General features: G+C 39.4%; 1 protein-coding gene and 1 long non-coding RNA gene across 4 annotated transcripts in view; one reads left to right on the plus strand and one right to left on the minus strand.

The window, feature by feature from the left end:
• Positions 1 to 26381, plus strand: part of HMGN3 (high mobility group nucleosomal binding domain 3) — a 31540-nt gene extending 5159 nt beyond the window's left edge. Inside the window, exons 2-7 of one of the 3 annotated variants that reach the window (XM_004752798.3) lie at positions 14361 to 14411; positions 21061 to 21090; positions 23778 to 23828; positions 25244 to 25357; positions 25479 to 25578; positions 25900 to 26381. In XM_004752798.3, the coding sequence (XP_004752855.1) occupies positions 14361 to 14411; positions 21061 to 21090; positions 23778 to 23828; positions 25244 to 25357; positions 25479 to 25578; positions 25900 to 25913 (360 nt within the window). In that variant the 3' untranslated portion in view covers positions 25914 to 26381. The remainder of the gene's footprint in view (positions 1 to 14360; positions 14412 to 21060; positions 21091 to 23777; positions 23829 to 25243; positions 25358 to 25478; positions 25579 to 25899) is intronic. The other 2 variants (XM_004752799.3, XM_004752800.3) reach the window with 2 other exon arrangements.
• On the minus strand, positions 1720 to 21451 carry LOC106005822. Its single transcript, XR_001179467.2, has 3 exons — positions 21394 to 21451; positions 8175 to 8328; positions 1720 to 2737 (listed from the first exon to the last, which is right to left on the minus strand). It is a non-coding gene; the product is annotated as an uncharacterized LOC106005822 (long non-coding RNA).
• Positions 26382 to 27018: the final 637 nt, after the last annotated feature.

Genomic DNA, 27018 nt, shown 5'->3' on the forward strand with positions numbered 1-27018 from the left:
ATTTTGCCCACTCTTTAATTGGGTTGTTTGTCTTACTGAGTTGTTAGAGTTCTTTAAATATTCTAAATACAACTCCTTTATTAGCTGTATGGTTTATAGATTCTTTCTCCCAGTCTGTGACTTTTAAAAATAATTTGTCTTGGGGCGCCTGGGTGGCTCAGTGCGTTAAAGCCTCTGCCTTCGGCTCAGGTCATGATCCCAGGGTCCTGGGATGGAGCCCCGCATCGGGCTCTCTACTCAGCAGGGAGTCTGCTTCCTCCTCCCTCTCTCTCTGCCTACTTGTGATCTCTATCTGTCAAATAAAATAAATAAAATCTTAAAAAAAATAATAATAATAATTTGTCTTAATGATGCTTTTTGATTTTGTTAAATCTACTTAGCATCATGTCTAATAAATCTTTGCCTAAACCACAGTCACAAATCTCTTCTCCTAGAAGTTTTATAGTTTTCACTCATATTTAGTTCTGTGGTCCACTTGGAGTTAATATTGTATCTAGTGTGAGATAAGGGTTTAAATTAGCTCTCTCTCCTTTGTTTTGGTCTGGTTTGGGTTTTGGTTTTTGTTTTTTGGTTGATATTTTTTTGTTTTTGTTTTTGTTTCTGTTTTTGCATGTTGATAGCCAGTTTTCCCAACACCAATTATTGAAAAGATCATCCCTTTCCCACTAAATTGCATAGGTACCTTTGTGGAAAACCAATTCATCATAAATATAAAGCTTTCTGGGTTCTCAGTTATTTTCCATTGTCTGTAAGTCTGCCCTTCTGTCATACCACATTATCATGATTATTATGGTTTTATAGTAAGAGCTGAATTCTGCTAGTATCAGTCCTTTAGTTTGTTGTTCTTTTTTAAAATTGTTTTGTCTGTTACATTCTTTGCAGTGTAATAGACAAAATACCTGCAAAAATACCTGCCATGATTTTAAAAGGGATTGAATTAAATTTATAAATCAATTTAGGGTGAATAGCCTTCTTAACCACATTGAGGTTTCCAGTATGAATATGAAAGGGCCTAACTACATGTAGCATGCCATCCCATAAATGCTTACAGAGTTTAATTGAGTTAATATTGATATGGTACCTATGTTGAGTAAAGGCTCCAGAATAACGGCTTTTACATTTTATTCATTGATTCTCTTATTTCATGTTAAATGAACATTTATGGAGGAGCAGCACCTTTATGCAAAGTACCATCATGTTGGGAAAATAAGTGAATTGGGTTGTTTTCCAACCCTTTTTGAAGTGAGTAAATGCCCTCATTTTGAAGGATCTTTTAGTCTGATAGGGAAGGTAATATACATATGTAAGTAATTATAATTCATGGCAAGAAATAAAAATGAGCCATAAAAAAGGCTGAGAATTTAAAGGTTTGTCCAGACCACATGTCCACAGAAGAAACACTGACAAGAAGTTGTTTGGTTAAGAGGTTATAGCTTTTTTTTTTTTTTTAAATCTCAGGAGGATTGGTGCTAGTTTGTTATTAAAGGTGATCTGTCATGGGTCTTTTCTGTGAAGTCTTGCTTTCTTTGAAGTATAAAGAAGTTAAATTCAAGGCCTGTTAGCAGTTGAGGTTACATTGTGTGCAGTAACTGCCCTCCCTCATTAGTAAGTGACTTCAGGGACTTTATGCCTTTCTTGTAACCACCATCTAATATTATAAAGGTGGTTGTCTGACAAGCACTATGTTTCTAAATTAGCACACATTATTTGATTACCTAATACAGAATTAACTTCGAAATCTTCCTAATTTGACTTGACCGTGAGATATTTGATTTTCAAGGAAAGAAAGTAGTAAGTTTAATTATTTCATATACTTGGTGAGAAGATAACCTGGTATAGTTCGGACATGTACAGTTTACTAGCTGTATGATTTAGGGGGCATTGCTTAATTTCTTCCTAAACTTGGAAGTTTCTAATTCTCTCAGACTCTGTTTTCTTGTCTGTAAAAGAGGGAAGCAGATATATTCTACCTCATTGGGTTGTTGGGGAGTTAAATAGATGGTGAATGAAAAGTACTTAGCATAGCACCTGGTGTGTGTAAAACAGTCAAGGGGTGTTCATTATTGCAACAATGATATTTTCAGTTATTCAGAGAACTACAGTGAAATAGCAGGCTTCTGATAAGTACCGTGCTTCCATTTTGTAGGAGGACAAACAGCACACACGGTGGAACTCACCCTGCATGTTTAATTAACTGCAGTTCTAGAAGGAGATGTTCCATAACCAGATAACAAATGCAGTATTTCTGAAGGAACTTAGCTTTAATCTGGTGCATTTTTACATGGTTAGCTTTTCTCAAAGAAAAAATATGTTTAAAAATATTTCCATAGAACTTTTAAATTCCCTTGGCAAATCAGTTATCGAGTGATCCTCTTTTCCTGTATTTTCTACCTAAAACACTGCTTTTGTTTACACCAAAGTTAAATATATTCCACTTTCCTGCAGGGTACAATTTGGAAACGGTGACTGAAATAAACAGCATTTTAGCTGTCTGCTTTCACAGTACCTAGTATGTTGAAATATGATGTTAGTCTCCTGAGTAATTTAAAAATCAGCGTTGAAAATAACAAACCAAATCAAAATGTTGAATTCCTTTTTCACTGGCTGCATATTTTTTTGTCCATTTCACTATGTTCTTAGAAGAGTTCAGTCACAGTAATTGGTATGATTTGGTTCAGTCGGTTCAGTTGGTGATATTGGTTCCTGGTCAAGGTATTTATCGAGTCCAGTATTATATCTGTGGACATATCCAGAAATGGGGCCATTTAGACATGCTGAAGGCAAATGCATATTTGATCACACATAAAGTAAATGATACACATATTCAGAAGAGGGAAATAGGAAAAACGTTTTTAAATTTCAAAATTGGTTGCAAAATTTAATACTTTAACAGTAACAACATATAAAAATATTTATTACTATTAAAATTTAAATAGCTGCCATTTATTGAATGCCTGGCTGTACCAGACCTTAGCTGTTATATGCTTTATATTCATTAGGCATCTTATTTTAAGCCAAAGTATGTGAAGCTGTTAGAGACAAATATATATGGGAAGTATTATCGTGTAATTTCATACTATTTCATGTTATTCTCACAACAGTTATATGAGGCTATTCTCATCTCACAGATACGATAATGACAGCCACGATAAATAACATTTAGATGGCTTCCTACAACTCAGGCACTGTTCTGAGCACTTTGCATTAATGAATGGAATCCTACCAACGACCCACTAAGGTATGCGTACTCTTCAAACTGCCATCTCACGGAAGGCCCCAGTGATAAGAAATGGCCCAGCTGGGACTCCTGTCCTGGCAGTCTGGCTCCAGAGCCTGTGTTTTTAACTGCCGAGCCCTACGGCCTCTCACACACAAGAGAATATGAGGATTTAGTAAGATGAAGGAATTCCCCCCAGGTCACGCAGCTGGGAGGTAATAGACCCAGGAATTCTAAGCCAGCCTCTTTTACCCAAGTATTTTGCTCTTAACCATCACACCAACAATACTTTCATAAATGTTTATTTCTGAGAACCTTGTGTATTTTTGCTTAAACTAAGATGCCCAGTGAATGAAACAAGGAAGAATCAAGAGTTACATAGATACGCGAGTGTTCATTTAAGTAAATGTTGTCTTTATTAAGACAGGCTGATGCCGTTTTTTCTCGGTTCCTTTCCAAGTTACCCAACAAGTCATCATTATCTGTGATCATGCCCTCAGGTTGGTCTCAGGGTCTAGGCCTGTGCTTCTGGGAGAGGCACGTTGCCATGAAGGCTTCTGGATATTTCAGTTAACTAATGGACCTTAGGGCCATATACAAGATAGGTATGTGAACAGTGTCCTCACCCAAGTATTGATATCTTTGAGTATCCAGACTCAGTGTTTCCTCTAATTACCATAAAGTGCTGGATTTACTATTTCCAACATATATTGTCTTCACTAATTTGTTCTATATAGAATAATAGGGATACACTCTTGTGATCAGAAACACATAAGTACCTGGCATAGTATACAATATATTGAGAGAGTGTAATGTAAATATTATGTTACTTTTACTTGGGCATTGGATTTTAAAAATGAGCAGGTGCTTTTGTTTTTAGAACTCTTCAAATAAGAATAAAAGCTTTATAATTTAGAAAATCTTTTGGACCTACGACTGAATGGATTTTTATTTCAGGTTCTGGATTACCAAGATTAATGTATAATTATAAAAGTTATTTTTAAGAGGTATGCTGTTAGGTGATATTATTTTAAAATTGTATTTTGATTATTGTGACCCTATGCAAAGATAAATACCAAGTCTATCCTGAGAGGTGTTGAATTTTGTTTTGGGGGGTTTTTTTTAACTTTATTTTATTTTTTCAGTGTTCTGAGATTCATTGTTTATGCATGGAGAAGAGAAGGGTGTTGGGGGAAATTGGAGGGGAAGATGAACCATGAGAGACTGTGGACTTTGAAAAACAAACTGAGGGTTTTGGAGGGGAGGGGGCTGGGAGATTGGGTGAGCCTGGTGGTGGGTATTAAGGAGGGCACATACTGCATGAAGCACTAGGTGTTGAGTTTCTAATTTATTTTTATTTTCTCTCTTTTCTTTTAGAGTATAAGCTGTATTTTTTTTTTTTTTTTACAATACTGGACAGAATTAGTTAAATTCTACTTTGTGGGAAGTCATGAGTATTAAGCATGGTATATGTGGGAGAAAAACATATCAAAGATTTGAGGTGATCAAAATGTGAAGCTTTGAAGGCTCCTTCTGAAGTTCTACATGTGTTCCATAGAATACATTTTTAAAAACTATATTCTTTCTACTTCTCATTGCTTTCCTTTACCTCTCCTCCTCATTACAATTTTTATTATACCCCTTTTCGTAGTCACATGCAATCACATCAGGCCTAGCTGATTATCAGTTTTGCAAAAATATAAGGAACATCATAACTGTATTTACCATTTGCTAGAAATTAATTTATATCTGAACAAATGGAAAACAAAGTAACCATCTGAAAAGATCCCCAGGTGTAAAAGTTGGAAAATTTGGATCCAGTGTGGACTCAGCCACTCTTTACCAGGGCAAAGTCACCTGACCTCTTTGAGCTTCTATTCTTTGTCTGTAGAATGAGATTGCTAGGGTCACCCATGTATATTCCCATGTTATCGAGAGGACCAAGTACAACACAATGTACAAGTCTCTGGAAAATATCAAGGGCTATAAAAACTGATAGAAAAGATTTGGTGTTTTGTCTTTAGTCTGAATAGTGAGATAAAGATACTTTTGTCTGTGTTAGTGACCATTCAGAAATCCGAAATGGTACATTTGTGTGCATCTCAACATACAGTATTTTTAATGAGAAATTGTTTATTATTGTTCATGGGTAATTGTTTAATGACTCAGCAATGAGGGGGTTAGGAAACATTCCACTACATGTTATGTGCTTTTCAGCAAGATCTACAGATTAAAATATTTCCCAATCCGGAAATTTTTTGCTCTTGTAGCATTCTAGATCTGCACCCAATTTTGAAATTCAGAAAACTGACACAAACCACTCTGAGAGGTGTCGTACAGAAGAGAATGAACTCTGAGCCAACCTACCTGGGTCTGAATTCCAGGTCTCAATTTACCAGCAAGAATGCCAGCTAGGTAATCTTTTTTTTTTTTTATAAACATATATATATATTTCCCCCCCCCAGGGGTACAGGTCTGTGAATTGCCAAGTTTACACACTTCACAGCACTCACCAAAGCACATACCCTCCCCAATGTCCATAACCCCACCCCCCTTCTCCCAACCCCCCTCCCCCCAGCAACCCTCAGTTTGTTTTGTGAGATTAAGAGTCACTTATGGTTTGTCTCCCTCCCAATCCCATCTTGTTTCATTGATTCTTCTCCTACCCACTTAAGCCCCCATGTTGCATCACCACTTCCTCATATCAGGGAGATCATATGATAGTTGTCTTTCTCCGCTTGACTTATTTCGCTAAGCATGATACGCTCTAGTTCCATCCATGTTGTCGCAAATGGCAAGATTTCATTTCTTTTGATGCCAGCTAGGTAATCTTGAGCAAGTTACTTAACCTCTCTAGTCTCAATTCCTCATTTATAAAACTTCACAAGATTGTGGTAAAGATTAAAACATTTAGATCATTGCCTATCACATAAGTGCAAGATACATGATTTCTTCTTCTTCAGTGTCCCTTGTTTTATCCTTTTTCCAGACCCCAATACCTGTAGCCATCCCTGTAATATACACAGGGACAATTCTGCAGGGTGATTAATAAGGACATGAGCAGCTAAGTAAGTCAAGAAGATGAGATCTTCAGGCCCATCATCCTTCATTTATACTCATGAAGAAACTCGGGCAGAGGGAAGTGAGATATGAGCCAGACTGGAATTCAGGCTTCTGATTTCAGCCAGGTGCCTTCCCATCTGTACAGAATCTCTCACATGAAAAACTTAAGTCAGGTGGAAGAGGTGATTTAGACCAAAGAGATGGTGAAATGTTTAAGGTTGTTTATTTCATATTAAAGATATACTTCCGTTATTGCATTATATATACCTATGCTAATAAAATATAACCCAACATCCTAGAACATGGCTTTTTTTTACTTTGTTATCTTTTATACCTGAATCCCCTGAAAGTGTTTCTCAGAAAAGAGGTAGTTGCTATTTATTTTGGGTCATCCAGTCTTTTACAGACAAGTTTTTAACTCAACTGCTTTTATCTCTAACAACAAAATAATATTTTGGGAAGACATACTTGTCTGATGTGACCTCAATAAATGAATTTGGATTTATAAAAGGTGATGAAATTAATAGACATAAGCAAGGAATGAGGTAGCTGAGACATTTAACGTTAGTTTGAGTAATAACTCTCTTAACATGATCTCTTATTGGGTTTTTAAAGATTGTTGTAAAAGTTATGCAGTATTGGAGGATCCCAGACATAGATCTACAGAATGAATGAAAAACAACCATGCCAATGTTAAATAACGATTCTTTTGGCTTAAATAAAAATTTTAATGTCTGTTTCATGTATCATAGGAATATTTGAATTTAAGAGTACTACCTATTATTTGGAAACCCTTGAGAATTTCATTGGCAGTACCCCTGTTTGAGGGGGAAATTAACATTATTTTAATCAAATATAGTTGAGTTATATATTCATTTTAGCAGAAGAGCAACAGAGTTCATTACATGCACGTTTCTCTGTGTGGGTTATTTGGATCTTTCTTCCCAGAATTTTCTCTGCTAACCAGCTCACTCTTAGACTGCTTCTTTTCTTCATTCTTGGGTTTGTAACAGAAAATGTAAATTAATTTTTAACGAAATTCTGGATAATAATAAAGAGGTTTAAAAAAATTGGCCAGCAAGTTAGGGAAGAATCACCTCAAAGTGGGTTAAAAGAAGTAATTATTGGTTTAATTGCATTGTTTTATCTGCTCCCAGCTTTCCCACATTAGCATGGACAGCCCAGGAGTTGAGACTGGATTTGTTCTATGGCTGCTAGAAAATGGTTTCTTGAATTTCATACAGACTCTAGGCTCTCAAGTAATTCACTTAATTTATAAAGCAAATATCCCTTGTCACTGACAATCTTAGAAGAAAATCTCTTAAGGGCCTACACTTACCAACAAAGAATTTTCAGAACTTTAATATAAGGTCCTGCACGGGTTGCTGAGAATCCTGAGCCTTCCCCCTTTCTTGTCTTGTACGGCTCAGAATGATGGCACAAGCCTCCTACTACCCTTACACGTCCCAGCCGTAGGCCACACCGTCAGTATCTGTCTGCTCAGTTAAACCCACAGGCGCATGCCCTTTGAACTGTCCCCAAGTAACTGCTGAAGGGGATAAGGATTTTCCTGTGTTCTCTGGTATCTTCTTGAGTTTGGAGGAAGTTACCACTATTCTGTGGTAACTGCTATTTTCTTTTTCTTTTTTTTTTTTTTTAAGATTTTATTTATTTATTTGACAGACAGAGATCACAAGTAGGCAGAGAGGCAGGCAGACAGAGAGGAGGAAGCAGGCTGCCCGCTGAGCAGAGAGCCCGATGCGGGGCTCGATCCCAGGACCCTGGGATCATGACCTGAGTGGAAGGCAGAGGCTTTAACCCTCTGAGCCACCCAGGCGCCCCGGTAACTGCTATTTTCGAAGAGAAAGAAGCTCGGCAATGGGGTAAAATTTACCTGTTGATTCCTTCTGGGTCATCTGGTCATCTGTGGAACAAAAATTTCAAGTTTCTTCCTGCTAAGGACTGCCGGTTTTGTTTAATCTTCAGGAGAATGAGGTTGTGTCCTTTTAGGGCATTTTCGCATCCTCATGTGCAGGGCTCAGGCACGTCTGTGTAGGGAAAGAATGGCGATGGGACCGTTGGTCCGCTGCTGAAGGAATCCATCCTCCCCATCAACTCTCCTCCTACACTAGCCCAAGGAGCATTCTGCATCCATGGGGTTGTGCTCTTGGCTTACCATCTTGCTCGCTCCAGTGTCTTCCTATGAACCCAGCTTGAAGCAATTATGAATACATGTCTTGAACAGAAAAGAAAGAGGCAGTATATAAACCAGATTTATAAGTCATTTAAGAAGTGCAGAAAATGCTGTGGATAAGCCTAGTCATGGAATTTGTGTTAGGGCACTGTTAAACCAGACTAAATGGAACAAATTTTCTTCTAGTCTTTTTTTTTCTCAATATTGCTAATATTTTTATTTGGACAAAAAATAAATACAGAAAAATCCAGAAAATAATATATTCATTTACCTGCTTCTCAAAATTCACAAATTTTCATATTATCATTTTGCTTCAGTTATTTTTGAAATAAAGTAAAATGTTACAGATAAAGTTTATGTTTCCTTAGAAATATCCCCTTGGTTCCCTTCCTTTATCATCCTCCTTAAAGGTAACCATTATCATGAATTTGTTGTGTATCCTTCCAGTCCATGATTTTATGCTTTTTTGATATGTGTCTTATATAAATCCTTAATATTGATTTGTGCATGTTTTAAAATGTGTAAAAGTGGAATCATATACAAACATTATTCCGTTTTTCTCTTTCTGTCACTTGACATTATAATGGATGAGTGTAATCTGTTTAGATATATTGTGATTGTTAATGTATTTGGACTTTTTCTAAGGACTTATTTTGTGGTTTTTATTTATTATTTGTTCTTTTCTTTCCTTACTTTTTTTGGTTAAATTTTGCTTTATTCCACTCCTCCTGATTTGGAAGTTTATAGATCCTGTTCCTTCTGTTAAAAAATTTAAGGGCTATCTTTAAAATTTATTTTAACAAAATCTAAAATGATTCTGTGTCTGTATCATCCTCCAGAACAAAACCAGGATTCTAGCATGCTGTAACTTCTCATCTATTCATCATGCTCTCATTTCTTGTGGTTATTATGGTCTAGAGTTATGCTGTCCAGTATGGTAGCCACTAGCTACATGAGGCAGTTAAGTACTCTTTAAAAAAGAGAATGAGCTGAATTTTTTAAATTTCAATTTTAATTGATTTAAATTTAAAAACCTATATTAGATTAAGTTATTGAAAAAATTTAAATATGTTTGGAACAACCTGGATATGTGAAACTACTATAAATTTTATGAACTCTTAAATATAGATCAGGTAGTCTGGTGAAAACCTAGCATTTAAGTGGAGATGTGCTTATGTAAAGTGTAAAGTACATGCTGTATTTTGAAGATTTAGTATCAGAAAGCTTTGTAAAATAATACTTCATTAATAATTTGTAAATTGATAACACATTGAAATGATACAATTTTAGATAGATTCAGTTAAATAAAATATTAAAATTAATTCCATCTATTTCTTCTTTTTTAATGCGGCTATTAGAAAAGCTGGAATCACATGCTGTATTTCTATAGGACAGCATTGGTCTAGGATTTCTGTTGAAACTCTTAAACACAAAAAAATAGGTGTTATTATCTACAAGTAATAGTTAACTAGATTTACCAGTATTTCATACATTACTTCATATATACTTTGCTTCCATCTGAATTCATTTTTCTAATTGCTAAATTTGATCCATTAGTAACAGGTCCTTATTAAAAGGAAGGCTCTGTTGATAGTTAACTCTCTTAAGTATTTGTATTCTGAGATATCTGTATTTTTCCTTCATTCTTCAATGATAGCTGGTTCTAGGTTGACAGTTATCCTCAACAACTTGAACATTACTCCATATTTCTTGCATTTGTAGTTGCTGGTGAGAAGTAATTCTTGGTAGATAATCCATCTTTTAATTGATAATTTCTAAGATTTTTTTCTCACTTTACTGTAGTTTTACTACATCATGTTTGATTGTATTTATTTGTCTTGTTTCCAGTTTGTTCCTTGGCATAAGCTTTTGATCTGGAGACTCATGACTTCAGTTTGGGAAAATTCTCAGCCACCGTGTCTTTGCCTTCCTACTAGTACGTCTGTTCCTGGCTTCCGAAATGTCTGTTAGGTGTATGTGGAGTTTCTCAGTTAACCACCGTGTCCGCTAACCTGTCTTGCATAGTGTTCATGCCTTTGTTGCTCTCTGTTGCACTCTGAGCTAATTCCTCCTCGTCTATGACAATTTATTATTTCTTCTGTCCCTGGTCTAGAGCTTATGTTTTGAGAGTTTTTTTCTTTTTTATTTCAGTGAGCCTACTTTTATTTTCGGAATTTGTGATTCAAAAAAATTCAGCTACCTGTTGATTTTTGCCAAAGTTCAGGCCTTCTTGGCTCATTCTCTGTACCCATCTGGTCACCAGATGTTCAGTGATCCACCTTCCTGATGACTTGTCCTCAGATCAGCTCTCAGTGGTCTTCTAAACTTCTAGAATCCCATCTGGCCACCATGTATGTCTGCCATTCCCTTTCTGGCTCTCAATTCACTACCTTGTACTCAGGTGCTGAAGTAGCCTCAGATAGGTGAGTGAGACCTTTTTGTTTGGCTGTGGTTCTGGATTTGAACCAGATTACCACAAACCTGCCCTATCCTGGGAAGTGAGGTGAGAACCTTTCTGCCTTGGAATTCCTCAGACTCACCTCATCTTTCCCATTAGCCCACCAGAAGGTTGAAGTACATCTGAGATCATCACTATACACCTCCCAATCCCCATTTCCCCCTTTGTAAACTTTCTTCCTCACAATCTCTTGGAACAAAACCTCTGGGCTTCTGTTTCAATCCCTTCATACCATACCCTCCTTCCTGTCCCCAGACTCATGGCTAAGTGTTAAAGGTGGACAGGGTGTGTGATAAGACAGTCTGAAATGGTAATTCCATCTGAAATTACTCTGTTACCCTGTTCAACAAAAACAGATGACAAGGTTACAGGGAATCTGGATGTGTTGACCTTTAAGTTTCTGTTGAATATAATTTGACATTTGATAGTTTAAGGACTCACTAAAATACTTATTTCATTGCATAACATCTGTATAACAATTCACCATCTACGAAATGCTCTACCATCTCTTAGTCTTTAGGATAATGCTTGGGAGTTTAATTCATTATCATCTGTCATTCACGGATGAAGAAACTGAACCACTGGTAAGTCACTGGCCCAGATCACAACTCCTATGTAGAGAGCCAGCATTCAAGCCCATGTCCTGATGGGCATTCATGCTAAAGTACCACACTGATCCCAGGGTAAAGATCATCTGGCTTGTTTCTGACTAAATTGTTATGATCTTGTTAACAGAAGGCCCTTGAGGAGACATTGCCAGAGAAACCAGCTTTGCCTTGAGTTGTAGTTCTTCACATTTCCAGTCTTATATTCATTCATCTGAAGCCATTAACATTTTCACTTTTACCTGTTTTTTGTGTGTGTGGCGGCTTTCCAGGTTTCTCTCTCTCTTTTTTTTTTCCTTTTTTTTTTTTTTTTCAGTTATTTGCATCTGACTTAGGTCAGTGTTTAGCAAGTAATCTCCCAGTCATATTGCTCTCACTAATGCACTTCAGAGAAAAATACTGAAAATTATGTCATTAACATCCATTTTTAACTTTTTTAACATCAGTTAACATCAGAATAACTGTGTGCTACTTCTTTAAATGCCTACCAGTTACAGGTGGCCTAACAGGTGTGAATGAGAGCCCAGCACTTTTTTTTTTAATTTTTATTTATTTTTTAAATTTCTTTTCAGTGTTCCAGAATTCAGTGTTTATGCACCACACCCAGTGCTCCATGCAATACGTGTCCTCCATAATACCCACCACCAGGCTCACCCAACCTCCCACCCCTCTGCCCCTCCAGAACCCTCAGATTGTTTTTCAGAGTCCACAGTCTCTCGTGGTTCATCTCCCCCTCCAATCAACAGAGGGTCTCATTTGTGGCCAGAAGGGTCGAGTTTGTAGCATGGAATAGAGCAAAGCCAAATGGTCCACGTACAGACTGTCTTCATATGCTCGCACTTTGTAAGATTTTACTGCCTCCAACTTGGCCGGCTGATATAGCAAGATCTGTGAATTAGAAATTCCTGTGCAAGAGAGTAGGGAACAGAAAAGAGAAGCTCTGTTTCCCTTCATGATAAAGAAGGTTTCAGGGAAGAGGGGAAAATGTTGGTTCATTTGGGAAATAAAAACTCCATGAGAAGCGCCTGGGTGTTGCAGTCGGTTAAGCGTCTGACTCTTGGTTTTGGCTCAGGTCATGATCTTGGGGTCCTGAGACTGAGTCTGGCAAAGGCAACGGGCTTCCCACTCAGCGAGGGGTCTGCTTCTCCCTCTCCCTCTGTCCGTGTCCCCGCTCATGCTCCTTAGCTCTCTTTCTGTCTGTCAAATAAATCTTGAAAGAAAGAGAGAGAGAGAAAGGAAGGAAGGAAGGGAGGGAAGCAAGACTCCTAGCAGGGAGGGAGGACTCCAAGGAAGGAAGAGCTCACTCCATGCACATGCATGCGAGCTTCCAGAAAGAGGTGAACTGACGGACTGTGGGTACCAGGCAGCCCTCAGGGAACATTAAAGTTGTACTAGGTTGTCTGCCTTGAAAAAAAGCTTCTGACTTTCTAAAGGACTTTATCTACTTCTGATCTATGTTTTACATGTTATTTTATAATCTCGGTTTTTTAAATTTAGCATTATTTTATGTGGACTTTCTATGTATTCACACAGCCTAACTATTTTTAATCCCATTGAATTAATAATTACATAGCTTACTTAAATATTTCTCTTTATTTACTGATCATGTGAGTTGTTCCCAGTTACTCCATATTAGAAACAGCATAACTAAGACTGTAATTTTACAGCCTTTCTTTGAGTCCTGGTTCCAAAACTGGGATTACTGAATCATTATGTAAGATTAGTCCTGTGTGTCTTTCTCAGATTGCCAGTTTGTTCTTTGAAAATATCATATTAATTTACAGTGTCACCAAGGCCCACCAGACAGTGGGTTTTATGATCTTTAAAATTTTTTCCTCATTTTAATAGATGAGGCATTACCGCATAGCTGTTTCATTTTGCTCAAGCCAAACATTATGCTAAATGTCAGTTTGCTCTTTGTATGTTTTCTCTTGGAAACTCTATTCATATTTTCTGCCCACCTGTGTCATAGAGATTGAATATTCACCTTCCACCTTTATATGTTTTAAAGTATGTGAAGTAGTTCAATTTTCTAATTAGTTTCATCATTTTCATCTTACCTACTGCTTTTAGCCAATAAAAATATATTGGGATCTGCAGCATGTCGCTTAAATCCAAGAATATTTTTCCCACGGTTGTATGCACGGTTGTACACACATAAAGGAGTCAGGTGTGAGCTGTCACCAGCGTGGGCAGGTGCTGCCCCAGGGGCTGGGTCAAAATCAGGAAACAAGTCAGCTGGGGTGGCAGGGCGTTGGGCTGTCCTGCCAAGGCGGGGAGTTCGGTAGAGATGTGGAGTTGATGGTGGAAGAATAATAATCAAGACACATTTGTCAAGTCCTATCAAGAAGTGGGCTAGAAATCAAAGCGAGGCGAATATGGAACAAAAATATGCTTTTGTGCTCAGGCCGAGCTTTCTTAGCAGCCTCATCTTAGAGAAACAAAGTGACTGGAACGTGTGGTGGATTCCTGGCACCACTGCCTCTGGCCGCTGGGTCCCTATTCTTTAGTGACAGAATCATCAAAAATCAATGCAAATGGCTTAGGGTGAGTGCACATTAAAAACAGGGGTTTCTATCAGTTCTTGCACCACTCCGGTGTTAAAATTAGAGCATTTATGCAGATAAATGCTGTGTGTGTGTGTGTGTGTGTGTGTGTGTGTGTGTATAAAATGTCTCCTCTTACAAACTTATTTTTTCTCCACAAAATATCTGTTGACTTATGTGGTCCTGTGAATTGAAATAGCTATTTTTTTTTTCTAAATCTGCCTCAAATGTGTGCTTTCTCTTTTAAATACAATTCACTGAAATATTTTCTTTCTAGTCTCCGGAGAATACAGAGGGCAAGGATGGATCCAAAGTAACTAAACAGGAGGTAAGTGTATCCTTGACATCCTGTATTTATTTTAACTGGTATTTTTTAAATATTGTTAGGATTGTCTACATCTGAATGCATACAGTTCTGAGTAAGGTTGTTGAGACTACATAAGCCAGAGATAAAAGGGGTCATTGTGGAGTGTCTCTTGGCCTAGGTAAATTTCAACTGAATACACTGATGAGGCATTTTCCACTTACTGTGTTGTTTATGTTTCTACCTGTTGGTCGTGCTATCTGTTAGAGTGGATACTGAGAATTCCTTCTGGGCAAAGAGCGAGATAATAGGTAAATTCATCAAGGAGAACAAAGTCTGCCTTTCACACCAAGGAAATGAGACTGTTGATTTAATAAATTCTCTTCTCCAGTGAGTGAACTATAAATTTCTTTTTTTAGTTCTGAATATTGGCCTAAAAGGAGTCATCTCTAAAGTAAAAAACTGTGAAGGACACACAAAATGTCAAAATATTAAAGTTCTTTTTTAATCAAGAAAATTCTTAGAGCTTAGGATAATTAATTAGGTAACAATTCAAAGAAGCTCTGTATTAAAGTACAGAAACCTCCAAAAAAGCTAAGAAATGGAGAGAGATTGTTGCATCCACGATATTACCATGAACTTCTAAAAGGAGATGGATGAAAAAGTGGCAGATTAGATGCTGACTCTGAATGACAGCCATTCACTTTTGCACAGAGATTTACAGTGTGTAGAAAAACTGCAGCTCTTACCCTTGAGCTTATAAACTAAAAGGGGTCATGTGAGAGACAAACCATATCTGGTTAGATTCTTTGATTGGGTGATTCATACTGTGGTTTAATAATTCAGAGGAGTTTGTCATGATAGCCGAACCCCTCCACAAAATTTGTACAAGGAAATGTGTTCTGCCAAATGGAAAATCTTGAACAGAATCTATAATTAATTTAAAAGCGAAACAGGGGCGCTTGGATGGCTCAGTCCTTAAGCATCTGCTTTCGGCTCAGGTCATGATCCCAGGGTCCTGGGATCAAGCCCCACATCAGGCTCCCTGCTGGGCGGGAAGCCTGCTTCTCCCTCTCCCCCTCCCTCTGCTTGTATTCCCTCTCTTGCTGTCTCTATCTCTCTCTCTGTCATATAAATCAATAAAATCTTTAAAAAATGGAAGCAAAACAAACAAATCTGCCTGTGGCCAAGGCCCCACCATGCATTTACCCAGCATTCAGTGTCTAACAGTTTGGGAGGTGAAGTCTGTGGTCCCATGTCAAGTCACTGAACAAACTCTAGAATCAACCAAAAAATGATAAATGCATGGATTTCCTTGAAAATGGCAAAATGTAATTTGTAGGACAGTTGGCTAAGTGTAACAAATCTTAATGTAATTTTTAGATTTGGACACAAAATGCATTTGGATTTTTCCTGAGGAACTGCTATTTAAATTGATCTGTCAGTCAGAAAACCTAGAAACCATTACACACAATAGATCTTGGATAGTGTAAACAGTCTTTCCAATCCTTCTACACAGCGATCAAGCTGGTTAGAATATATGTAAGAGATTTTTGCTTATCCAGATAGCTGTCTTATACGTATTATTTTAGCCTCAGTATTGTAATTATTTGTTATTTATATATTTTATATTGTTATTTTTAATATTTTACTTTGTATTATTATATGTATTCTGTTACTGCTAGCAAAAATCGTATCTAGAAAAAAACTCTTTCCCTGTCATTTAAGCCAAAACCAGATTAAAACTCGGGAATTGTCTTCAGGACATCAACACTATTGTTTGAAAAGTGAAAAGGTCAGTCAGTTAGCTGGTAGGTTAGGGTAAGAACTTTTAGACAGTATATTGATTGATTTTTTTTCCCCCCAGTGAATTGACTGAATTTTCTAGTTATGTCATTGAATATGCACAGGCTTGACTATAGGGAATAGATATCAGTTATAAAGAGGGATCCTCTTTTGAAAATCCTCTTCCACTGCCATGATATTTCAAAGGCGTGGAGCCGAGTATAGTTTTTGGACAATAAGCGACCACAACAATCTGTTAAAAACATTACACTTGGCAGTTTACAAAGCCCTTCATGTTCATTATTTTATCAGATCAATTACAATAACCCTGAAATGAGGGCAGAGCACATTCATGCCTCAACAGAAATGTATCATGCACCTGTAATGTGCCAAGCACTGTTCTAGGCTCTGCAGATTTCACAGTGAACAGAAGAGGCCAAAATCTCTTCCTTCATGGAGCTTCCATTTTAGTGGAAAGAAATAATGTCACTGGATATTTGCTAAGAGAAAAATAAAGCCAGGAAGGGGAATAATGAATATCAGAGAAATGCTGTGTTGGATAATAGGCACATATTATTATTTCCAGCTTTACTGGAGGAAACAAGGTCCTGAGAGAAATACATTATTTTCCACAGATGTCACAACTTGTGTATTGCAGAAAAAGGAAAGATATTTGAGTATCCTGATTCAGAATCCCCTGTCCTAATGCCACTTTTGTAGTAATCATAAATCTGGTTATCCAGTGCCATTTTTCTGTCTTCTTCATTCCCCAGCCAAGGCTCCAATTGCCATCTTTCTCTGCTTCCCAGTTTTGCAAAAAGCTAATTTCTACTTGGCTCCTCATTTGTCTTTGGAAATTAAAAGCAACTTGACTTCTGGCTTTTGTCTTCAAGTACACATGGTCCCTGACTTGTGATGGTTTGACATAATTTTTTGGCTTTACTGTGGTGCAAAAGCAATACTCAGTCAGTAGAAACCACGCTTTTTCCCAGGCTAGCTATGTATGATATGATACTCCCCTGTGATGCTGGACAGTGGCTCCCCTCAGCCCTATGATCATGAGGGTAAATAATCGATACATGTACAACCCTTCTGTACCCAAACAACCATTCTGGTTTTCACTTTCAGTGTCGTATTCAATAAATTACATGGGATATCCAACACTTTATTATAAAACAAGCTTTGTGTTAGGTAACTGCCCAACTGTGGGGTAGTATACATGTTCTGGACACATTTGAGGGAAGCTAGACTAAACTATGATGTTTGGTAGGTTGGGTATAAAAAATGCATTCTTAGCTTGTGATATTTTCAATTTATGGTGGGTTTATGAGGATGTAACTCCATTGGAAGTTGAAGAAGATCTATACATGGTCAAGCTAAGGAGCATTAAGAAATCTTATAAAAATAAACAGACTTCCAAATCCCCTTGGAATGGCCCATACGTTTCAAGCAGTATTCACCAATGTCCAATGGTTCTACTTCAATCCAGCTACCCCAGTGAACTTTGTCATAGTGAAATTAGACTTCCATGTTCTTTTGCAATCAAGATGCTAAAGTAAAAGACTCTGTCTCTTTTGGAATAGCCTTCACCAGGATTTGCTCCAACCCAGGGAATGATCACTTAATCAAATGCTTATTGAAGACTTTCATTGTGCCCAGCACCTATACACAACAGTGACAAACCCTCCCATTTCTTGTTTCTGTAATTCTTGGGGACATGTCATTCTGAAAGTCTTCTTTCCTCCTCTGAGAACCACCCTTTGGCCACTTTTCCCAAGGATTCACAGTCAGCAAATTGAGAAAAATTCTTCCTGTCTTTTTTTTTTTTTCCTGTCCTGCCCAACAGTCCAAGTCTCAAATGAATACGTAAAATTCTAGTTCTTTAAGGAGGAAAGAATAGCAGTCTCATCCCTTTTATAGCCAATAAATACAGCCCATTATAGATTTTGAGGCTGTGCAAGCTGGTGGAACTTTCTAGGAAGGTGAACACACTTGCATGCATAACCATGCCGCTGCCTGAGTGAAAGGTTCGTCTCAGACTCCACTGTTTGCAGTGAAAAAGAAAATCTCTTATGATGGTTACTGGAAAGGAAAATTCAAGAAAAGTCCTTTTTTTATAGCATAGAAAGAAGAGCTGGTAAATTTTAGACAGAAAGTCATAAAATGATTTTACACTTAAAGATGTGCTTTTTAGAGACGGTGTTTTAGACAGCCTGGAGAAGCAGATCTTGTTTTTGCATTAATTTCCTGGGCTTTTTATTTTGAAACTCTTATACTGGGCCCGAATTATAAAAAGATAGGGAGTCCTTTGGATCAGAACAGCTTTTGGGCCCTGTAGAATAGTGCTTGCTTGGGGTTGAGCTATCTCTGGAAATCCCAAAGGGCTCTCTGACAGCTGCCTCTTCAGTATGCTCAGGGGTTCACATGGAGAGGAAAGGAACTACAGCATCGGAGTGGGCAATTTTTCACATGATTTGGCCTCACTTCTGTGAGATTTTACTCAGAACCACTACTTGGTGGATAGGAAGGCAATAATAAGTAGTAGTTAGTATATTTGGCCTCTTTTCAGATCCCAACCTGGACAGTAAGTGAGCAGTGGCCTCAGCCTGGCTCCCCTCGAGTTCCCACTACTACATGTTTCTGGTGCTTATGCATTCTGTTCACCTCAGCATTTATTGAGGGCCCCCGCGAAGCACTGGAGCTACAGAAATGCAGGAGGGGTACAGACATGAGACAGATGAGGCGAACAGTGAGGTAAGGCTGAGGAGGTACAATATGTTGACACAGCTAGAGAGGGAGTCAGATAAGGTCCCTTCATCCCTCTTGAACATAAAGGCTGCCATTTTTTCTCTCAGAATGTCTCCTTCTGAGCCCTCTTCTGCCAGCTGTGCATCACTGGGGACAGGGGGGCCAGCTCTTGAGGTCATGCAGGAGCATCTGTGCTGAGTTCTGTTTGGTAATTAGTGGATGCTTGGAGAGCATTTTGAAGAAGCACGAGTTACTTGCTGGCTGGCTTAACTGCGACTATTGTCTTTCCTTTGGTGATACTCAGTTCATTGCAGTTAACCCTCCTGAGAAGGGCATCATGGGATTTGGGTCCTGGTTCCCTGTGACTCATGGGTGCGTTGTCATGAATGCACCCTTGGTAACCCAACAGACATCGTGCTGTTTCCTCCGGAGCATGTGACACAGGCGCTCCTCCCGTGCTAAGCGTTGAGCTGTACATCCCCTTACCCCATGCAGGGAGTATATCGTGGCTGCCTTCACCGGCGCCGTCTCCTAGTCTCTGCACCTTCTGCTCTTAAGTCCAACTCTGATTTTTCCCTTGAGACCCCAGGGTTAAAATTATTCCTGGAGGCTCTGGCCCTTCATTTCCTTCTGTAGTTTAAAGAAAGATGAGTTTAGCCTCCTCCGGCTATTTTCAGGAAGAAAGTTCTTAGACATGAAGATGGCAAGAAATATTTCTTCCAGTTTGGCCTGACCAGCTGACCTGCACTGACCTGAGCACGGCTTCGAGAATTCCATAATTCCTTGTCGTTGTGGCCTGGGTTCCTACTGACCATTTCTGCTGACGCCCTTAAAACAATTATTTGAAGCACATAAGCTATTGTAATGAGGCAAAGTCTGCGTAAGGCAGCAAGAATTAGGGAAAAGATCAAGTTCATTTTTTCAGCACAGCCTTTTGAGAATCTACTATACGTTTGGTGGTACGTACACTGTGTTCTGCCAGAGACAGAACAGTGAGTACAACAGACAAAAAGTATGGAGTATTTATTTCTGGAACACTTTTAAAGAAAGGCAGTTGTACTTTCAGCATGTGAAATCCCGTGGGGAGCCATCTTTTGCTGATGGTAAGGAGAATATCAGTTCTGTGTGCTTCTTTCTGAAATGCCTACAACAGTTTGGCTATTTTAAATTTTCTTAGCAGTCTCATTTGCTTAATTTGTACCGTCCTTGAAGAGAAAAAGATTTCCTGAAAAATGCCAATCTCAACCCAGTTTTTCTAAATTTTCTAAACTTCCAAATTAAAAGAAAAGATTAATGAATTTGGGGGGCATCTGGGTGGCTCAGTCAGTTAAGCATGTGCCTTCGGCTCAGATCATGATCTCAGGGTCCTGGGATGGAGCCCCACATCTGCTCAGCCGGGAGTCTGCTTCTCCTTCTCCCCCTGACTCTCCCCCCTGCTCATGCTCTCACTCTCTCTCTCTCCCCCAAATGAATAAATTTTTCAAAATCTTTCTTAAAAAAAGATTAGTGGGCTTTTTACTCTGTCTAAATCTTCAATTAAACATACTCATTTAGCAAATAAATAAATATAAATAACTGTTACAGGTAAAAGAAAGTCTTTCTTGTTAACTGCCCACGATTTATCCTCATTCTCCTTTCAAACATAGTAACAAGTCAGGGAACTCCTATTTCTGTTTCTGCTGTTGCAATATGTCTTTTTTTGTATTAATATATAAGTGTTAGTTCTGTTTGTAAGGAACAAGAGTCAGACTGGAACTAGTTCTTAAATAGCTCCTCAATGCTCCCGTTGCTCATTCTATCACCAAAGTAGATTATGGGTCGGAACCTAAATCAATCTTCCTTTCTTCTTCTTACCCATAATACCCTTAATTAGGAGAGGCCATTTCTTTGAACAGTGTGTCAACACATCTTTAAAAACTTCCTCTTGAGTATTATGGTACCCAGGGTGCTCAAAATATGTCTTACTGTGCTGACCAGGAACCATACCATTATGGCTCTTTCTGGGCTTTTTCCACTGCAGCCCAGTAATGGGAGTCATACCATTATACTCTTCCAACAAAGTCAGATATCAGGAATGAATTGTTAAAAACCAAATTGGTTGGGTATAATAAGAATACATATTTTTTTCATTTCTTTGTAGCCCACCAGACGGTCTGCCAGATTGTCAGCGGTGAGTACTGTGGAACCCCCTTGTTATTACTTCTTATGAGTCCATGTTCCCCCTCCACTCAGGACAAAACAGCAGAAGGAAGATTAAGGTGTTATTTCCCTTGAGTTCTTTTATTTCCTTTTTGGAAATTACTTAGTCAGAATTTCTAGCAAACGTGACCAGTGTTGCCAAGCAGTTCACTTGAGCAGACAGGTCAGTGAAAAGTCACAGAACCAGCCCCATTACCAAGAATATAGAGCCCAGGAAGTTGTTGGATATTGCTAGATCTCCACAACAAAAGCAGCATGTTAAGTCAAGTCCTACCTTCTGAGTCCACATCTGATGTGCTTAAGTGGACAAGAATTCGGAGTCTCCATGGCTTACGCTTCCATCAGAATGTACGAAAAGCTATCGGAATCCATGTGCTAGAGCCTCATTTCAGAACCAGAGAATCTTTAAAAAAGTAATGATTCTACTTTGCCACTCAGAGTCTCCCTCTCTGGGTGAGGCCTGGGGCAAAGAGAATGGTTAAGATCATTGGGTATGACCAAGCTCTGGCCATGAATGTGCTCCAGCCCTTCTCACTGTGTTGTGCTCATTGCTGGCTCTCATGCTCCTCCTTGCTGTCCTGCCAACATACGAGTCCTCATTCTGCCGAGACAGGTGGTCAGCCTGGCTCTTCGGTGGAGGAATTTGGTTAAAATAGCTGCAGACCATGTTGCGCACTAAGATACAGGGAGGAAGGCATTGGCATCTTGGCCGCCAGGATAAGCTAGCTATTTTGGCCTTTAGTGAAGCGTGGATTTCATCCTTGGCCAACACCTGTGCCTGGCACAGAGTAGGAAATCAATGCAGAAATGTTTATTAGGACACTGACAAGTTCAGAAGTATGGCCAAGTTTGGGTTGAGTGAGGCAGTGTTTCACGTGAATAGCAACCTAAGGAAGTGATGTCAGAGCCTCCAGAAGGATTAAGAGCCGGGACATGTGTGGGTACACAGTGAAACTGGATTCCACGGAAGCCCCCTCAAGGTGGTGTGTTCTGTTCAATATTAACTTTAACCATGGTTCAGTAGTTCTATTTTAACTTTTGTTAGGGTTATACATTATGCTACAAGCCACTGTAGTCCATGGATCCGTAGCCCAGTAAAGACCTCATAAGTCAAATAAAAATCAAAATTTAAAACCAGGATTGTCCTAAGCACCATGAACGTGCGGTATAAGCACCTTCCACTGAGATCATTGTTCATGCTGCTGACCCAGAGCCGCCTCCGTGGCCAGTGGGACTACGGACCATAGAACCTCCTCCTTTCCTGTCGCATGGACACACTTGACTGCTGAATTGGGGAAAGGTCTCTTTTACAGAAAATATATAAGAAAATTATTTGCTGTAAATTGTGCAAAAAAACACATGTTAATTCAAAACAATCAAAACCTGAAATAACACGATTTTTTAAATCCCGAAAATGTAGGAACTCTGCAAGTTGCTGTCTTTGGGGAACAGACTATAGATTTAGAGTAACAAAAACACCCCTTCCTTCTCAACCCCAGTTTGCTGGTGTTTTGGAGGGTTTTTTTTATTTGAAAATTCATGTCTAATAGCCTGTCTTCTAGAATTGCATTGTCTATGACTTTCCTTTATGACCTTGATGAACAGGGCCGGATTCAATTATGAACCTGAGCCACCTAGAGACATTGGGGAGGAATTTTTCTCCAGAGGGGGAGACCCTGGGCAGTGTTTTTTGCTTGGAAACCTTTCTCCTTAGTGCTCCTAAAGTACACATTTTTTTCTAGCTTGATGAGAGAAATATTTGCCCTAAAATAGCTACAGAAAACCAGAGGCTTAAACCCATTATCTACCCCAGTGTCCCCACATGCACCCTGGTCTAGGAGCCCTGAAAAGCAAGAGAGAGCTGAAGCCCCCTGTGGAGGGGACCTTAGCCACAGGACCAGGCACTGCTCATGGCAATGGGGAAGAGAACCACCCGAATCAAGAGAAAAATAGTCACTTCGCGGGCTCTTCGGCTACGTTTAAGAAAAATCTTAAACTTTGGATGCTAACAGTGGACATTTTATCATTATAATCATGTTCTTAATAAAGAGCTCCAGGGGCAAGTGAGCCCAGTGTCTGGGCAGGCGAGAGATTCTTCTCTCACCTTGAGCTGGCATTGGAGAGGATGAAAATAGGAAGAAGCTTGGCTACAGAACTTGAAATCAACATCAGAAGTAGAAGGATGTGGAAATGATTCTGAAATGCTTCACAGGCAGCAGTCTTCATTACCGGATGGGCTTTGCCTGCGATTGTGCTGTGATTTCTAGACTGTTGGGAAGGCCAGTATGACCGAATTCATTGAGTCATTTGGCTGAGAGCCTGAGTCATTCCTCTCGCCGGTGTGCTGTGATCAAAGGAAGTACAGAGACATCAGAGATGGAAGCTTAAACCTGTTCCTGGAGAGCTACTCTGGACTGGGGAATAATGAGTCGGCTTTTAAATCTCACCTGCTGTTCACTTGAGAACCCGGGATGAAAATAGTTATGAAATGCACAGATCTTTATGCTATTACCTGATGCTGAAAATAGAATGAAATATTTTTAAGTGAACAGAATCATAGTCAAAATGGACTGTTGTCTTTTGCAGTCTTGCTGCACTCCTTTTGGTCCCAAGGGTTGTCTTTTTTCAGTATTTGTGTGATTTAATTTATCTTTACAGAAACCTGCTCCACCCAAACCTGAACCTAAACCAAGGAAAACACCTGCTAAGGTAAGAGGTGCTCCCTCCCCACGTTGGCCTTTTAAACAATGAGTAAATTATAATTCCATATCTAAAAATCATCCAAGGAGAGATCACATTTACCAATGCAGGCTCAACGTACGACTAGAAAAGTGTCACCATTGTTAACAGTCTTTCTCAAAAGGCATAGAGCACAGTTTTATGCTGTACCAGGAATGTGTTTCTCATTCGGTCAGTAAAGGCAAAGGAAGTCAGAGCGTGTTGCTTCAAGAAGCCTCATGTCCAAGAAGGGTTTGGTAGCAGCACGCAGTTCACATGGTGGCTCGGGAGGCATGAGGCTGGACCCTGGCCACCCAGGTGCCCGCAGCTCCAGGGGCTGGGGGAAGGGTCCTGACTGCCTTTAGCTAACTGGTCTTAGGCTAGTCTGATGACTCATCGTACAATAATTAATGCTAGCAAATAATTAACATCCGCAAACGTTTATGTGGCTCTTCTACTATGCCAGACCCTGTTCTAATTGCTTTTCTTATGAAGCCTTCACGTCAGTCCTACTGAGGTAGGTACACACACCCGGTTTTGCAAATGAGGAGACAAGCCCAGAATTATTAAGAAACTTAACCCAAAGAGCTTTTCTGTGCTCTGCCCTTCAGAGCACTGTTGTGAATTGTTTGAAACGACCCATATTTGGGGGCGGCGCCTGGGTGGCTGAGTCAGTTAAGCTCTGCCTTCCGCTCAGGTCATGGTCCTGGGGTCTTGGGATGGAGCTCCACGTTGGACCTCCTTCTCCCTCTGCCCCTCAGCCCTCTCATGCTCTCTCTCTCTCTCTCTTTCTGTCTCTCATGTGTGCGCTGTATCAAATAAATAAATAAATAAAATCTTTTTTAAAAAAAGAAACAGAAAGAAAAAAATCTACATGTATTTGTGGCATTGAGTAGATGATTCTGAAGCAGAACTCACTTCTGTGGCTTCATCTTAAAATGAGGAGCTTTTCTTCATGTAGGGCTTCATTTTCAAGCATTTTCTCAGCCTTCTTGTCCCTCAAGCCCCACGTCCTCACGTGAGGGTTTTTCTCTTGCTGGCTCCTTCCCCAGCTTCTGCCTCATCCTTCCCACAGCCGCTGTTCCTACAGCCACTGCTCTTGATCGGCAGAACCCTTCTCTGTAGCAAGAGAGGAGGCCCACTGAACAAAGGCATAAGGAGAAGCCTCATCTTTTCCCCAGAAGAGAAAGTCAGTGGACCGTCCAAGCAGCCCATTACCATTCTCACAAGGCCTCAGTGTGACTCACTTGAAGCCCTGCAGACTCGGCTTCCCCTCTGCCCGCCGCAAGCCACCATGTTGGCCATGGTTGCGCTCTGCCTCGTGTTTGGGCGAGGCCAACAGATCTTCCCTGACCTCAAATCCCGTCTAACATGCTCTGTTTCCCTGTGCTCTGACCCTCTGTTAGAAAGAACCGGGAACAAAGATTAACAAAGGTGCTAAAGGGAAGAAGGAGGAAAAGCAAGAAGCTGGAAAGGAAGGTACTGCACCATCTGAAAATGGTGAAACTAAAGCTGAAGAGGTACTTGCCATGACTACCTCCCGCTGATTGACTCAGTGTCTTAACAGAAATTGCTCAGTGCTTCAGCCAGTGATAGCACGTTCATAATGTCTCTTCTTTATTGCCCGTAATGTTATTGCAGATCCACATCTCTCGCTCAACTGTTAATGTCTCAACCTCCAGAGGTACCCCACCCAGCACACTGTCAGTAAAGGGGCAGATTGAAACAGTGAGAGTTAAGGGTACAGTAGAAATTCTGCATGTTTGCAGTGACTAGAAGCAGATAGTAGTGTGGTGTTTTTCTTTTAATCATGGACAGTGGGAGCTTGCAGGTAAACGTCTGTGGCCGTTTGAAAAGCAGAAAGCAATAAATGCGGCAGAGTGTTTGCGTACTGTATTCCTGCCTTGTCTGCTTTACACCCAGAGTTAAACTAGGTTTTGCAGTAGAGCTGCTAAAAAACAGATGTTCAAAGCGTGTGTGTTGGCTGGGTAGACTTTTCTTTGGCTTCTAGTAGCTTTGATAGTAACTGTCTCTCTTTTTTTTCCCCCTTTCTTTTTCACAGGCACAGAAAACTGAATCTGTAGATAACAAGGGAGAATGAATTGTCGTGAAAAATTGGGGTTGATTTTATGTACCTCTCGGGGCAACTTTTAAAAGCTATTTTTACCGAGTATTTTGTAAATGCTAATTTTTTAGGATTCCGCTAGTTGGCATACAAAAATATATAAGGACGGACATTTTATCTTCTCATGGTTGTGCTTTTTGGAAATTTCCATCATCCTCAAGTGAAATAAATATCAGTTTGATATTGGAAGCTGTGTGTAAGATTGATTCAGCATTCCATGCGTTTGCTTTAAAAATCGAGTCCTGTGCAAACTGTGGTGTTTTTACTGTGCGTATTTAAATTTTTCATGCAGTTTTTCTAGAGCAATAATCAGTGGTGCTTTTGTACCTAGGTTTTATGTGATTTTAATGAAACATGGATAGTTGTGGCCACCTGCTGACTATTTGTGGTTTAAAATAAAAGGTTTTCTTGCCTGCAAATTACCTGCCTCTTAGTACTGTCTTTACTAAACTTGGACAGGGTTTCATTTTGCTGTTGCAGAAGACTTGAAGAATAGTTACAGTTTGTGCCATAATGGTATCTCTAAGACGTCAAATAGGATTATTTCTTAATTGTCGGGTCTTTACAAATGTTATTATTTTAATAAAACCATCTAGGAGAACTAACATCTAAAACACTTGATGCCAGAAGTGGTCAACAATGATCACCATATAATAAGTTTAATAAAACGCTACTTTTTAAAAGGTCTTTATAAACAGAATAGAGTTCTCTTAAACCAGAGCTGGTGAAAAACCACAAACTAGGGCTGATCCTTGAAGATCTGTCACTTTTGGGGTGCCCCGTGGCTCATTTGTTAAGCGTCTGCCTTAGGCTCAGGTCATGATCCCAGGGCCCTGGGATCAAGCCTGGCGTCAGGTTCCCTGCTCAGTGGGAAGCCTGCTTCTCCCTCTCCCTGTACAGCTCCCCCTGCTTGTGCACTTTCTCTCTCTCACTCTCTCTCTCTCTCTCTCTCTCTCAAATAAAATTTAAAAAGAAAAAGAAAATCTGTCACTTTCAAAATATACTAAGTCACATTTTACTAAAATACTTTCCCATTTGTTGAAGACATCACCACTT

Source organism: Mustela putorius, unplaced genomic scaffold (genome assembly GCF_011764305.1).
Source record: "Mustela putorius furo isolate JIRA1106 unplaced genomic scaffold, ASM1176430v1.1 tig00003863_pilon_pilon_pilon, whole genome shotgun sequence".
Lineage (NCBI taxonomy): Eukaryota > Metazoa > Chordata > Mammalia > Carnivora > Mustelidae > Mustela > Mustela putorius.